General features: G+C 42.4%; 1 protein-coding gene across 2 annotated transcripts in view; it reads right to left on the bottom strand.

Moving 5' to 3' along the window:
- The window catches only part of GALNS (galactosamine (N-acetyl)-6-sulfatase), a 52,550-nt gene that overhangs the window by 29,185 nt on the left and 9,229 nt on the right, over positions 1-14,136 (bottom strand). For both annotated transcript variants that reach the window (XM_028739979.2, XM_028739980.2), the window contains exons 5-9: positions 8,943-9,086; positions 7,411-7,477; positions 7,167-7,294; positions 4,709-4,848; positions 3,388-3,491 (exon numbers count right to left, since the gene is read on the bottom strand). In XM_028739979.2, coding sequence (XP_028595812.2) covers positions 3,388-3,491; positions 4,709-4,848; positions 7,167-7,294; positions 7,411-7,477; positions 8,943-9,086 — 583 coding nt within the window. The remainder of the gene's footprint in view (positions 1-3,387; positions 3,492-4,708; positions 4,849-7,166; positions 7,295-7,410; positions 7,478-8,942; positions 9,087-14,136) is intronic.

The following is a 14,136-nucleotide window of genomic DNA, read 5'->3' as shown; positions in this document are numbered from 1 at the left end:
CCCTTCTTGTATTACCGTTTTTGTGTCAATTTCAATACTGTATGTCACCCTTTGCCAGTGTGGTTCCCTCCAGTTATTTTGGATTACAACTCCCATCAGCTCCATCCAACATGGCAAGGGCTGATGGAAGCCGTGGTCCAAATCATATGGAGGGCACAAGGTTGGCAAAGGCTCTTGACAGTCCTTAGGAACAGGTGCCTGTTCTCTCCTCATTCTTTGTAAACTGCCATGTAGGTGGGTAGCTCGGTATCAAATTAAAGACAGCCAAAAGAAACAAAAACAGATCAGCTTCTGTAATACAACAATGGCGGAATACAAGGTTAACTGAGGATTTTTTCTGTTGCAATACATTCCTCTGGGAAGGAGCTTTTGCCCTCTCTTCAAAAAGAGGAAACTCCAGCCACGTAAACAACTTCCACTCATGCCTGTATTGATTCCTAGATTTCCAGAGGAGTAGCTGCCTTAGTCTCCTGCAGCAAAAACAACAAAGGGTCTTGTAACACCTGAAACATCTAACAATTCTTTTCTGGCATTAAGCTTTCATGGGCTGCACTCCACTTCATGATGCATGAGGTGTTATCTACGGATGTCCTAGAGATATTTCTGGCATTGATTATGAAGATAGGCTGTGAGCTACTTCAGCTTCAATTAGGCAACACAGTAAAGTAAGGAGTGAATTAAGCAATGCAGATATGCAACGAAAATCTGTAAATATGTCCCACTGAAATCCTTTTTTTGTAGAGGGAGCAGATAGAAGAGGTCAGGAAACAAACCTTGAAAAGAGAAAGAATGAAGAAAGAACTAGAAAAGCAGGAAAAGAACCATGCAGATCAGCAGAACTTTAGGACATGATGCCAGAGCAGATAGGTAGAAAGAAAAAGCAGCTCTTCTCACCTGCAGCAGGGAGACTGTGGGGCTTCAGAGCATAAGAGGTCTTGAAAGTAAGGAGGAAACAGCCATTAACATCTATTGTGCTGTATTTCTCTATAAAATAAGAGCTGCCACCACATTCTCATGCTGGCACATGGGACAGAGGCTTTATCTCTAAAGGTGTGCAATCCCAACAAAGGAAGCCAACTGCTTAGGAGAGCCCTTATAGGATGGTGGGTAGGAGGCACCAAGGGACGGTGGAGGGGCTCAGACGGGGCCTGCTGGCTGAGGATCAGAAGTATGAGAATTGCTTGTGTGCAACATTCAGAGACCACTGACCTTTGCTTGCAAAGAGTTCACCCACACAAACACATCTGAATAGAGATCGAAAGTGCTATGTTAAACATTTTAAAGAGGACGACATATGATTGTGTGCAATACACATTAACAGTGACAAACCGGAAATAATCTTTCCACTTTATTCACTGGGTTTAAGATATCTGGAAGCATCCTTTCCAGTCAGTCAATGACATGGTGCACATGTTAACATTGAGCCAAACCATGACTTAATGCAAACAAGCAAACATGATGATCACAGGGAAGAGCATGTTATGGTCGAACCTGGGCTCATCGTTTGTCTCACTCTAAACCACAAGGTGTGGCCAATGTTTGCTATTGGTTTACCACTTGTGGTTTGTCAGGGGGACAAGGCACGATTCAGGCTTAACACTAAGCTAAACCATAATGTAGCCCCAGCAGCAACAGGACCAAGGGAGGAATGCAGCAGCCAAGACCTTCACTCTGGGAACATGCACAATTGCTCATACCCACTAAGCCATGGTGTGTGGTTTAGCGTTTTGTGCAAGCTGGGCCAATGTATCATTCATACAGTGCCTTCTTCTCAATTTAATTAAAAAGCCTTGAAAGGAGATGTAGATTAGAAACTAAAAGTTTTCTTCGTCCAAGAGCACAAAGATTCATAAAAGTCCAGTTTCTGAATAGCTCTCTCTCTCTCTTTGGAATGAAGATATCCACAAAAGAAAGAAAACACCCATTATTTACTTAGAAACCTGTTTCCTGCAGGCTTTGATTGTTTGATCATTAATGAGTACCAAGATGGTTTCTTGCACACACCATTGTTGCCACCTGAGGAGAGCTACCTGCTGGTTACCGTAGAGCTCAGAATCACTTCACATTTAAGCAGAGAAACCGCCACATCCTAGTACACAGACCTCCCTCAGTGCAACAGTCACCTAAAAATCCCAACCCACTTTTGTCTAGTTCCAGGGTCTTGGATGCTTTAGGACAACATGCGAGGGCTGCTTCCCTAACATGAGATCTGCTAAATATCAGTTATAAACCCATCACTGTGCAGATACAGAAGGATTCTGTTCCAAAGGGCTCACAATTAAAGCTAAGTCAAGCTAGGGAGGAGGAGTGAGCACACATACTCCACTTTAAACATGTGCCCTGAATATTGTGCATGCACTTGTTACAGGTAACAGTGTTGGCCCTATGGAAGCAAGCCAGCAATCTGGAAGACAATTAGGGATGCTTAGGTGCATAGCTCTCATGGCAATGGCCTGGGTGGGTATCAGCAACTGTACTTTACGAAGGCAGTTCATAGTGCCATAGGTAAGCCACTGCTGCACAGCTTTAGTCCTCCCAGTCTCCCCACTCCTTACCCCTCCAATATGGGGGATAATAAAAGAGACTTCCTATGTAGCCTTACTATAACGGTTATGCATCAAAAGTAATGCATGTGAAGTGCTTTCAACTCCTGACTAATGTTAAATATTACTATTGTTATTTGCTTTATAGAAGGCTAAATATAAAATTAGGTAACTTTGCTCCAACAGCAGATTATCATGATTGGTGTTCCAACATTTTGCTTTGCCTTCCTACAATCTGTTAGGAAGAACTGAAGTTGTTTGTTCTAACCTTCTAGAGATACAAGGGGGAAAACATACTGAAACAGGCTGAACTGCCACTAAAAATGTCTAGGCAGGATTGGAGAAAGGTCATTCTAACTATAAGGGTGATGGAAGATCAACTGAGTTACCCTGATGATTATTCTAGCTGCCTAAGAACATACAAAACTGCTTTATATTGACTCAGACCATTGGTTCATCTGGCTCAGTGTTGTCTGCACTGCCTGGCAGCGACCCTCCATGGATTCAAAAGGGTGCAAGAAGCACACAAAGCAGGAGGCCACACAGTGCAGGAGAATGCCCATCTACAGACCAGAGGATTGCAGTTCTCACAAAGGGGGTGCAACCAGGGAGAGCAAGACTGGAGGCAAGGGCTCAAAAGGCCTCCGTCTACCTTTAGCCTTGTTGGAGCAAGTTGCTCACTCCATAGTGCTGCAACACCAGATCTTACTGCCGTGCCTGGAAGGCTCTTCTGCAAGATGAGAACAGGTCTCTCTGACTAAAAGCCCACTAGAATTCATTAAAAAGAAAGAGACACCTTCAGAACAGACTGTAACAAAGTCATTAAATAACTCCAGACTCTCACCTGCCCAGCAGGTACATGTCCTGGCCACCAGGCAATTGCTGGCTCTCTCATGCCACCTTCAAAGGTAGTTTGCTTGCCACATAGGAAAGGGCCATTGCTACCAGCTAGAGAAAGAGAAAATAGTAATTCTAAAAGAGCTCTGGAGAGGTATGACTCAAAGGTGAAATAAGCAAAACTAAAGGGTAAAACAAACCTATTCCCCAAGGACACCACCAACGAATTTTGTTCAAGTCCTTTGAACAATGTCAATCAACATCATAGTCTACATAGCATATTAACCCTTCCATCCTGGACATTTGCAATAGAATACTGACCTGTGACACTGGTGTGACATCACTGAAATATCATAATGACAACATATGCTTGATGTTCGTTTATTTCTTGACATTGCAGCTTTTAGAAAACAAGCTTTAAGTCTCATCTGAAGATCGTTTTTTAGCCTACAAACTACCATACAAACCTTAACGCATTCATCCTCTTAAGTGTTCCAGAAGATTAGGCTCTTAATTATTATTGTTATTATTATTATTAACATTTTTATGAGTAGGGAAGGAGGCTGAGAAACAGGGATTTGCTGAAGGCTATAAAGAGACAGAATGAGACTCCAGTTTCCATTCAGTGGGTTGGTTAACCAATGTCAAGAGTAATGTCCAAAGTACTATTGTTTACTTCAGTCTCTTTGCATCACCATTAATTGTAATTTGAATAAAGGAGAAACAAGGTGATTAGTAGCAGACAAATTTTCCTGTCTCTCTATACTAAAGATCACAACTGCAAACAGACATAATGTTCTAAATCAGCAGCCAGTTAGCAGAGGCCATTGCTGCTCAGCTGAAAGTCAGGAGTTGCAGGAGGTCATAAAAAGAGCCAATAACTTGACTGGGATTAGAACTCGTGGCAATTCCTTCTGATCTGTATGCTCCTGAAATCAACCTCAGAGTTGCCTCTGAGACTGCGGGGATGGGATGTGTGAACAAATTACAGGGGGCAAGTGATTAATTCACAGTGACTGTGCCCAAGGGAACTAAAAACCAAAAAGTTGTGAAATGGAGCAAACCTGTAAATGCAAGGGAATTGTCATCTTAACAGCTTTTCAGAGTTCAGCAGACATGCTTATAAGATCCTCTGCATTTATTGAGACATGCCAAGGAGAATTTACAGATCTGGGGCTTAATAAGTTGGTTCAGATGCCAGCAGGCCACATTTTACCTGTTAGATCTTAGGAATGGACCAGTTAGATATTAGGAACAAACTAGGTGAAATGCGGAAGTCTCAAATTCTCTATTCCTAACTTGACAAGCTCTGTACCAGGAAAACCAACCTTGATCAGGACCGGAAACAAGGGCAGCACCGTTGTCAGATGTGAAAAATACGAAGGTGTTGTTGCTTATGCCCAGCTTTTGAAGGCGACTCAGTATTTTCCCAATGCTGTCGTCAATTTCTCGCACTGCATCACCATACCTGAGAGGCAGGGAGAGCAAATGACAAGCTTGTCAAGTGGGTGTGTGGGTGTGTTTGTGTTTAGGACTTGTAGATTCTGTAATATGCAACGGTAATATTTATTTATCTGTAAATAGTTTCCAACACACTGCTCTTAAAGCTGCTTACAACAAAATAATAAACACATTATTAAACAACCCCCCTTTTTAAATCAACCAGTTCCAAAAATAGCAAGGGTTCAGAAAAAGTGTTTCATTTACAAAATAAATTTTATAACAGACTGCTAAGGGCTGAGGATACTGGTACCGATAAGGAAGATGTCACTCTTTATTGGTTTTAGGCAGCTATTACTCATCTATTTGCTAATTGTTTACAACAGCTTATGAGATCCCTGCTTACAGGATTCCCATTTGGGCATCTGGCTGCACACTGTGAGAAAAAGATGCTGGACTAGATGGGCTTTTGGTCTATTCCAGCGGGGCCCTTCTTCTTAAAGGTCTTAATACCAAGCTTTTAGTATTTCTTTTAGGTACTGTAGATGTTAAGTATTCAGTGATTTTAATGTGTTGACTTTATGTAGTCAGTATAAAAGTTAGCACATTATATTGGATTATATTGTTGGTAAGCCACCCTGGAACGTTTCTTAATGAAGGGCAGTATAAAAATGTCTTAAATAATTGGAAAAGGAATGAGTTATTCTGCATATTTGTTTGGGCAAAAAATGTTTCTTTCCAGTTCTTCAAATATGGAGTCTTTTTGGGAACTTAAATGTGTAAAAGCACATGCATGTTTACTCAGAAGTGAGTCTTACTGTGTTCAAGGGGGCTTACTCTCAGGATTGGATTTTTTTTCACCCTGACCTTGGAGTAAGCTCTGTTGAATGAAGTGGGATTGAATTCCAGGTAATATGCACTATTATTCTAGCAAAAGCTTGAATAGGTCAGAGTACATGCTGTCAAGATGCATGAGACATTCAGGTCGATTTTAAGATACCATAAACCTCTTTGTTTTTGCTTTAAAAAGACGGCTACCCACCTGGAATTTACAAATCTTAGTTATGTTTGGGGAGGGGTATGTTGGTTGTTAGAGCAAAGCTCTTAACTGTTTTTAAAAGTTTTATTTGTTCATAATTAACACATTATTAGGTATTGTTTTTATATATAGGTCTTAGTTATATTCAAGTGGTCACTCAGTATCACCAAGAGAACTTTCAGATGAGCTCCCAGAAAAGCTAAACATCCAACAGCAAGACCCACCCACTCTCACAAGGGAAGCTGCTGATCACCACAAAGCTGGCTCCCTTCTTTCTGATTTGGGGGCCTTTTGAAAGCCCCACTCCATTTCAGCTGGTCATCTTCACTCAGCACAGAATGTCCTCAAAGCAAAACTGGAATGGGTGGTGAGGAGAAGAGGAACCACAGAGGAAGTGTGTGTGTGGACAGGCACACACACAGAGTACTTGAAAGTTGCAAAGGAAATCTTAGTGCAAAGGATGGGGGGGGGGGGAAGTATTCCAAATTTCTTAATCTCTGATGCTGGACACATGTTCCTGGACTAAGCCCTGGTGATTCCTGGCTCAAATTAACCTCTATAAACAAAATTGGAGAGGGGAGGGAAGACACCATCCACTAAAAACACCGTGTTTACTTGAGTCTAATGAACCATCAAATCTAATGTGCACCTCTATTTTCAGAACCTTGAAACAAAACAAAAAAACCCTATTTGGTGGCAAATGTAAATGTGCCATAGAATCTAATGCGCACCTTAATTTTCGTAATGTAATTTGGCCAAAAAAGGTGAGCATTAGATTTGAATAAATACGGTATGCAGAAAGTTACCAATCTACTGTTTAAATAAATAAATAAATAAATAAATAAAATGTGGCCATTTTAAACGTTTATTTTTGGTTTTGCTTCGGGGTCAGTTGTCAGAAAATGAGAGTCTAACTCTTCCCTCCAGGTTTTTTTGGGCTGTACACCTTTGATATGACAGCTTTTATGCTTGGCTCCCTGGCTAGATAACCCTCAGATCAGCTTTGGTCTTGCCTCCAGACTGTACCCAGGTACCAGAATCTTTGATCTCAATCAATAGTTGTCAACCCTATTTGCTTTGGATGCAAGACTTTTATTTCAGATTGCAAGAGAGTCTTCAACCGAGGATAAACACTCTCAAAGCACCTGCTGCTCTTTAATGCTCATAACACACATACTTTTAAACTTGTAAGTTGTGATCTCTATTGTCAACCACCACTGTTCTTGGTTTTCTTCTAGTGCTTTTCTTCTAGTGCCAGAAAAAGGAGAGGAGGAGGAAATGATACTTCAGCTCAAAAAGCGACTTACAGCCCTCGTTGGCTAGTGCCCAAGAACTCCCTGGAGGCATACACAGGCGCGTGAGTAGCATCGATTGCCCAATACAGAAAGAACGGCTGTTGGCTGGCATGCTGTGTGCTAATGAAATCAAGGGCTTCCTGGAAATGACAAGAGAATCAACCTTAAATATGGCCACCCATGCTACATATGTATAAGCAAGCAAGCAGAAAGTGACTGTGGGTTTTAAAGAACGTTTTATCAGAATACAGAGTACCTGTAAGTACATTTGAGTTAGGTTGGCTTCCCCCGTCTTATGGTCAATTTTTACATCTTCGTAATACCTAGAAAGTTTTAAACAAAAAACAGAAAACATGTTCCAGGTGTTTTACAGGATATGGCAGTGGCGGAGTAAGTGCTTTGCTCCCCATCAGTCCCCTAGGAAGTTGGCAGCGAGTCACTATGTATTAGGAAACGTTACTCCATGTATGCAAACCATGAATACAATCTCAAATAGCTCTGCTCTGTTTCGCTGAGGATTGCTTTTTCAGCCGTTTATCTTATCTAGTTTAATCCAGCTTTCCCCAACACTGGGCCCTCCAGATATATAGGAGTACAGCTCCCATCATAGCCAGCACAGCCAATGGTCAAGGGTGGTAGGAGTTTGGAACCCAACAACATGTGGAAGCTGTTCAAAGTATCTGGAGGGTACAAGGTTGGGGAAAACTGCATTAATGTCAGAGTAATAGATAATGCATAGAAGGGACGCGGGTGGTGCTGTGGGTTAAACCACAGAGCATAGGACTTGCCAATCAGAAGGTTGGCGGTTCGAATCCCCGTGAGGGGGTGAGCTCCCATTGTTCGGTCCCTGCTCCTGCCAACCTAGCAGTTCAAAAGCACATCAAAGTGCAAGTAGATAAATAGGTACCGCTCTGGCGGGAAGGTAAACAGCATTTCCGTGTGCTGCTCTGGTTCACCAGAAGTGGCTTAGTCATGCTGGCCACATGTCCCGGAAGCTGTCTGCGGACAAACGCCGGCTCCCTCGGCCTATAGAGCGAGATGAGCGCGCAACCCCAGAGTCGGTCACAACTGGACCTAATGGTCAGGGGTCCCTTTACCTAGATAATGCATAAACAGGACCTTTTCCACCCACTCATAAGCACACTAGACTGGGCAGCACCGCAGACAAAAACACATTTAATGCCACACAGGAAGCAATCAGAGGCACTTCTTAATATCTTTTACCTTTAAATGGAGACATACTATATTTCTGTAGAGGAAAGCGTAACTTAGAAGGGGCCTTCAGAGTGATTTTCTCAGGAGTAACATTGGTTGGTGGATTTCAGCCAAAGCTACAGCAGAAGAGTAAGCCAGTTGGGGGGCTGGTGTTTCCTAACTTCCGAGTGATTAACTCTGCAACCTTGTCATTGTTAATGGAGTTCTCATACATAATTCACTGCATATGGCAGCTCCTCAGGGGGTACTGCAAGCCTGCTCTGTGTGCGTATCAGGTGGTGTTTCCATCACTTCACCTCGGGTGCCTGGTGTGTCTCAGTAAGTGTTGACGTGTGGTGGAATTTCTGGAAAATGCAGCCCTGCAGAGGTCCTTGATCCAGAAGCCTAGAGCCCCCTGGCCTCTTACAGGGGGGGGGGGAGGCAAACGCCAGCACGTTATGCTCTGCTGGAAGGAAGGAAGGGCAGCAGAATGGAGCCCTAGGCCCTCTTCTGTAGCAGAGCTTAATAGGAGCCAGAAAAAGCAGAAGAAAAGCAAAAGGCAACAAGGCACAGGTGACACAGAAAAGCGGCTACCTGCCAATCATTTCCCAGTCCCTGTAAAAAGGGATGTTAGGCGCTGCCTTGTTATCGTAAGGTCCAAAATGGCAATTAGGGGATCCAAACCACTCATCAAATCCATGCCTCAAGGGATGGAACTCAGGTCTGTGGCCAAGGTGCCTAGAAAAGAGTAAGAAAAAGAAAAGAAAAAGAAAAAACCAGTCAGGGATGCATAAGAGAAGATCAATCACCCTATGAGCACTGCACAAAAAATGCACTGTAACAAAGAAGCTGACAGATGTAATAACCCATGGTTAAGAAGTAGACAATGAATGGCCCACAGCTAACTAATTCAGATAATTTGTCTTTGGGGGCTTCCTGGTCCATCACCTGTAACCTCCCAAAGTCCCTTGCTGGACCATTTCCTCTGTTGAACCCTGCACAGCACTTATCAATAGTAGTTTCCATGGCTCAAAAATATGTGGAAAACGTAATATACCCTTCACCTGATACTCTTCAGATTTTCTTGGCTACAAGTACCATCAGTCCAAGCCAGCTTTGCTGTGCTAGCTGCATCTTATGGCAGCTGTTGTCCAGAACATCTGAAGGGCTCCAGGTTGGCAAAGACTGATGTAACCTTGTGCCATTTCCAGAGCCAGAGCAGGCATTGGTGCTAGTCCACATACTGTAGTTCCTTATCCTGCTCCATAAGCAAAAGAGGAATGATGATGGCAAATGAGAAAACCGAAGCCAACATGCTTAATTTGTATAATTAATGCTTAAGGCGAGTGCTGGCTTTTCAGTTTTGGGTGCTCTTAGAGAAAAATGATTATCTGGATCCAATCCAGTCTGAGTTCAGGCTTAGCCTGAGGATGCACAATTAACTAGTGGCTAGGAGCACCTTTTACCAGCATTGGCTGGTGTACAAGCTGTGATCATTCCTTGCCATTCCTGGACAAAGATAGCCTGGTCACAGCAACCCATAACGTTGGTAACCTCAAGACTGGATTACTGTAATCTGTTCTATGTGGGGCTGCCCTTAAAGCTGGTTCAGAAGCTGCAGGTACTGCAGAATTTGGCAGCTAGACTGCTGAGCAGAGCTGCCTGCTGTGACCATGGGATGCCATTGTTGAAAGAATTGAACTGGCTGCCAATTTACCACCAAGCAATATTAAAGGGTTTTTATTGACATAGGCCTGGACACTTGAAGTATGTTTTCTCCCATGCTGAGATTCTCAGATGAGGAAGTCTTAGTTGTGCCTCATCTTGCCTAGGGCCATGGTGTGACAAGCCTTCTCCGTTGGGCAACTGAGCTCATGGAATCATTTCCTCCCTGAAATAAGGTGCAGACTCTGATGCGCTTTTGACGCCTGCTAACGACTTGCTTTTTCACCCGGTTTTTAAGACCAGGTATGTGGCAATATGCTTCATTGTTTTACTGTGGTTGGTCATATCACATTGTTTACTGAGTTACTGTATTTTAACATGTTGATTTTATTTTTGGAATCACGTTGAAGGAAAGTATACCTATTTAAATGATTAAGTCACAGAATTCAGATTCTTTTGGGGGCAGAGTTTTGACCAGCTGGCTAAGCATGGAAGATTGCACCAAACCATGTGACAAGTGGGGTGGGGGTGGGGCAGGCACTGGTCCTCTACTTGCCCAGCACGGCCCACATTGCACTGTTTTTTGTGTGGGGGGAAGCACCACAAAAAGACAGCCTGCAGAGTGAAGAATGCACTGCATTCCCTCTTCTGCGCTGCACCCCTTTACCGATTGGCAATGAAATTCAGCCCTAGAAACAGGCTGACACAACAGGCGCCAGGTCTAACCAATCCGGTGCTTCCTACCCTCACAAGAGGAACTATGCTGCAAGCTCAGACTTAATTAGCTTTCTGCTATGGCTCTGAGGTTGTTTGAGACTTGCTGCTTTCCAGATAACTCCCTGGAACCAATCTGTATCTGTGCTGTTTATTTCCTTTCCCCAGGTGTATGAATTTACATTTATTAGCACTCAGCTGCATCCCATTGCCTGCAGCCCACTGAGCTGTATTTTTCTTCTTCGGCAGTCTGCTGTTTGGATTTGCAGCAATAAATAATTCACGGGTGTGGGTTCATTTGCTTTCTTTCCTAGGACGGTGCTTCTAGTGGCAAACAGCTTGATCATCAGTGAATGTTCGCTAGCTTGTTGGCAAATCCCCTGAAATATATGCATCCTTTCTTGGCCTGTGTTATTTTGCCCCTGTTTTTAATCTGCCCTTCCTCCAAGAAACAATGTCACCCCGCTGCCCTTTTATCTTCAATGAGGTGTAACGTAAGTTGAGCTGCCAACCAGGAGTCACATATACTGTACTGCCAAGCAAGGTGGAGTCCCCCTGGACTCTCTATTAACAATGACCCTTGAATCTGCTCCCCAAACTAATGGGGGAAAAATGCTCGTGTAGGTGCTGCATTTATTAGCTGTATTATCCTGGCCTGACATTTTTTGCATGACACACTTTATCTCCAGAAAGATTTGGCTATTAATTCTGTTGCAGAATGTGTTACTTGAAATTGGGGGAATCCAATGTGGTGCCCTCTAGATATTGGTAGACCACAACTACTATTGTCTATGACCACTGGGCCCTGCCGGCCGGGACTGGCTATCCTTGCTTTAAATTTGTTACAGCGGCAACCAAGGCCAACACACTTCAAAGTCAGAACCTTTGGGTCTGTGTATGGTTGCCTCATATGGTGAGCCACTCAATTACACACTGACTCTATCTGCCCAGGCTGGTATTTTGAATCCTTCAGGGCAGAAAACCACACAACAGGGTTGCCTGTTCCAGTTAAGGTCTTCCTGAACTGCAGTGTAATTTTGCATCCTTTTGACCATTCTTCAGTCCCGATTTCTGGCTTGTTTCTCAATTCTGCCTCCTGGTTTCTCCTTTAGTCCTGGGCTTACTCTTTGGTCCTGACTACTGGCTTCAACCCACAGCTCCCGGTTCCTGGCTCACTGCCCAGCCCCAGCAGTGGCATCCTTTGCCACAAAGACTTGCACATGCGATTTTACAATGCACTTTGATCTGAGAACTCCCCAATCCTGAGTCGCCCCATTAATAGATCAGGGAGGTGGCAGTGTAGCTGCAGGTGCTAAGGCCACAGAGTAGAAAGGAGGAGGTGTGTCTTTTAGGTTAGAAGGTAAGACCAAACCATGGTCCTTAAACACATGAACATTTCAGGTCGGAGTGAAAGAGTATAAATTAAGGGCATTTGCAGATGACCTAGTTTTGACTTTGCAACAGCCAATCACTAGCACAAAAAGAGTTTTAGAACTGATCGAGATATTTGGTCAAGTTGCAGGATTTAAGCTGAACAAACAAAAAACTAAAGTTTTGGAAAAAAACCTAACAAATGAAGAAAAAGAGACATTCCAGAATGAAACAGGTTTGGAGATAGCAAAAAAAGTGAAGTACCTGGGGGTGAATTTGACATCGAAAAATGTGAATCTTTTTAAAGACAATTATGATAAATGTTGGACAGAAGTTAAGAAAGATTTAGACATATGGTCAAGGCTGAAACTTTCCTTGTTAGGCAGAATTGCTGTTATCAAAATGAATGTATTGCCTAGAATGTTATTTCTGTTTCAGACATTACAAATAATAGACAAGATGGACTGTTTCAAGAGGTGGCAGAAAGACATATCGAAATTTGTTTGGCAGGGCAAAAAGCCAAGAATAAAATTTAAGACATTAACAGATGCGAAAGATAGAGGGGGTTTTGCCCTGCCGGACTTAAGACTCTACTATGAATCAGCAGCGTTTTGCTGGTTGAAAGATTGGCTGCTCCTCGAGAATACAGACATTTTGGACCTTGAAGGATTTGACAACAGATTTGGTTGGCATGCATATATATGGTATGACAAGGTAAAATTGCATAAAGGTTTTAAGAACCATATGGTGAGGAAAGCTCTGTATAATGTTTGGATTAAGTATAAAGACCTGTTTGAAAGTAAAACCCCCAGGTGGTTGTCACCAATGGAAGCAAAAGAGGTGAAAAAATTGAATATGGGTTCTAATTGGCCTAAATATTGTGAAATTATAGAACAAGATGGTGAAAATGTAAAATTGCAGAGTTTTGAGAAACTGAAATTTAAGGTGAGAGATTGGTTACATTATCGACAGATAAATGAAGTATTTAAACAGGACAGAAAGAAAGGCTTCCAGGTGGAGAAGTCAAAATTAGAAACAGAACTGTTAGAACCCAATACTAAAAATTTGTCAAGAATGTACAACTTGCTGTTGAAATGGAATACTCAAGATGAAATGGTGAAATCTAATATGATTAAATGGGCACAGGACATTGGGCATGACATTGAATTTGCAGACTGGGAGCAGTTATGGACCACTGGTGTTAAATTTACGGCATGCAATGCCTTAAAAGAAAACATTATGAAAATGATCTACAGGTGGTACATGACTCCTGCTAAGTTAGCAAAGATCTATCATTTGCCCAATAACAAGTGTTGGAAGTGCAGTGAAACGGAGGGAACCTTCTATCACCTTTGGTGGACCTGCCCGAAGATTAAGGCTTTCTGGGAAATGATCTATAATGAAATAAAAAAAGTTCTGAAGAGAACGTTTGTTAAAAAACCAGAGGCCTTTCTCTTGGGTATGGTGGGCCAAATGGTGCCAAAGAAGGATAGGACATTTTTTATGTACGCCACCACAGCAGCAAGAATTCTTCTAGCAAAGTATTGGAAGACGCAAGATTTACCCACGTTGGAAGAATGGCAGACGAAGGTGATCGACTATATGGGACTGGCAGAGATGACTGGCAGAATTCGAGACCGGGGGAAAGAGGCGGTGGATGAAGACTGGAACAAATTCAAAGTTTATCTTAAAAACTGTTGTAATTTGGAAAATTAGGGGCTCAGAGTTATAAGAGATAAAGAACTACAGTTGTATTAATAATTAACTGAAGTTAAATACATGAAATATACTTAAGTTATGATCAGAGGGTTGCTAAAAAATCTTGAAACAAGAATGCAGGAAAGGGGTGGTATGGGGAAGTCATGTTTTTGTTTGTTTATGTCTATGTTTTTGTTTTGTTTATTCTTTATTTATGGAAAACTAATAAAAATTTATTATAAAAAAAAAAAAAAAATAAACACATGAACATTTCAAACAGAAGAATCCCCTTAAGGAAAAAGTTACAAAACCCTGCCTGAGCCACTGATCTCTTCATCAG

The sequence above is a fragment of the Podarcis muralis genome, chromosome 7 (genome assembly GCF_964188315.1).
Source record: "Podarcis muralis chromosome 7, rPodMur119.hap1.1, whole genome shotgun sequence".
Classification (NCBI taxonomy): Eukaryota; Metazoa; Chordata; class Lepidosauria; order Squamata; family Lacertidae; genus Podarcis; species Podarcis muralis.
Note: the sequence above shows the minus strand (reverse complement) of the source record. Positions and strands in the feature narration are given on the sequence as shown.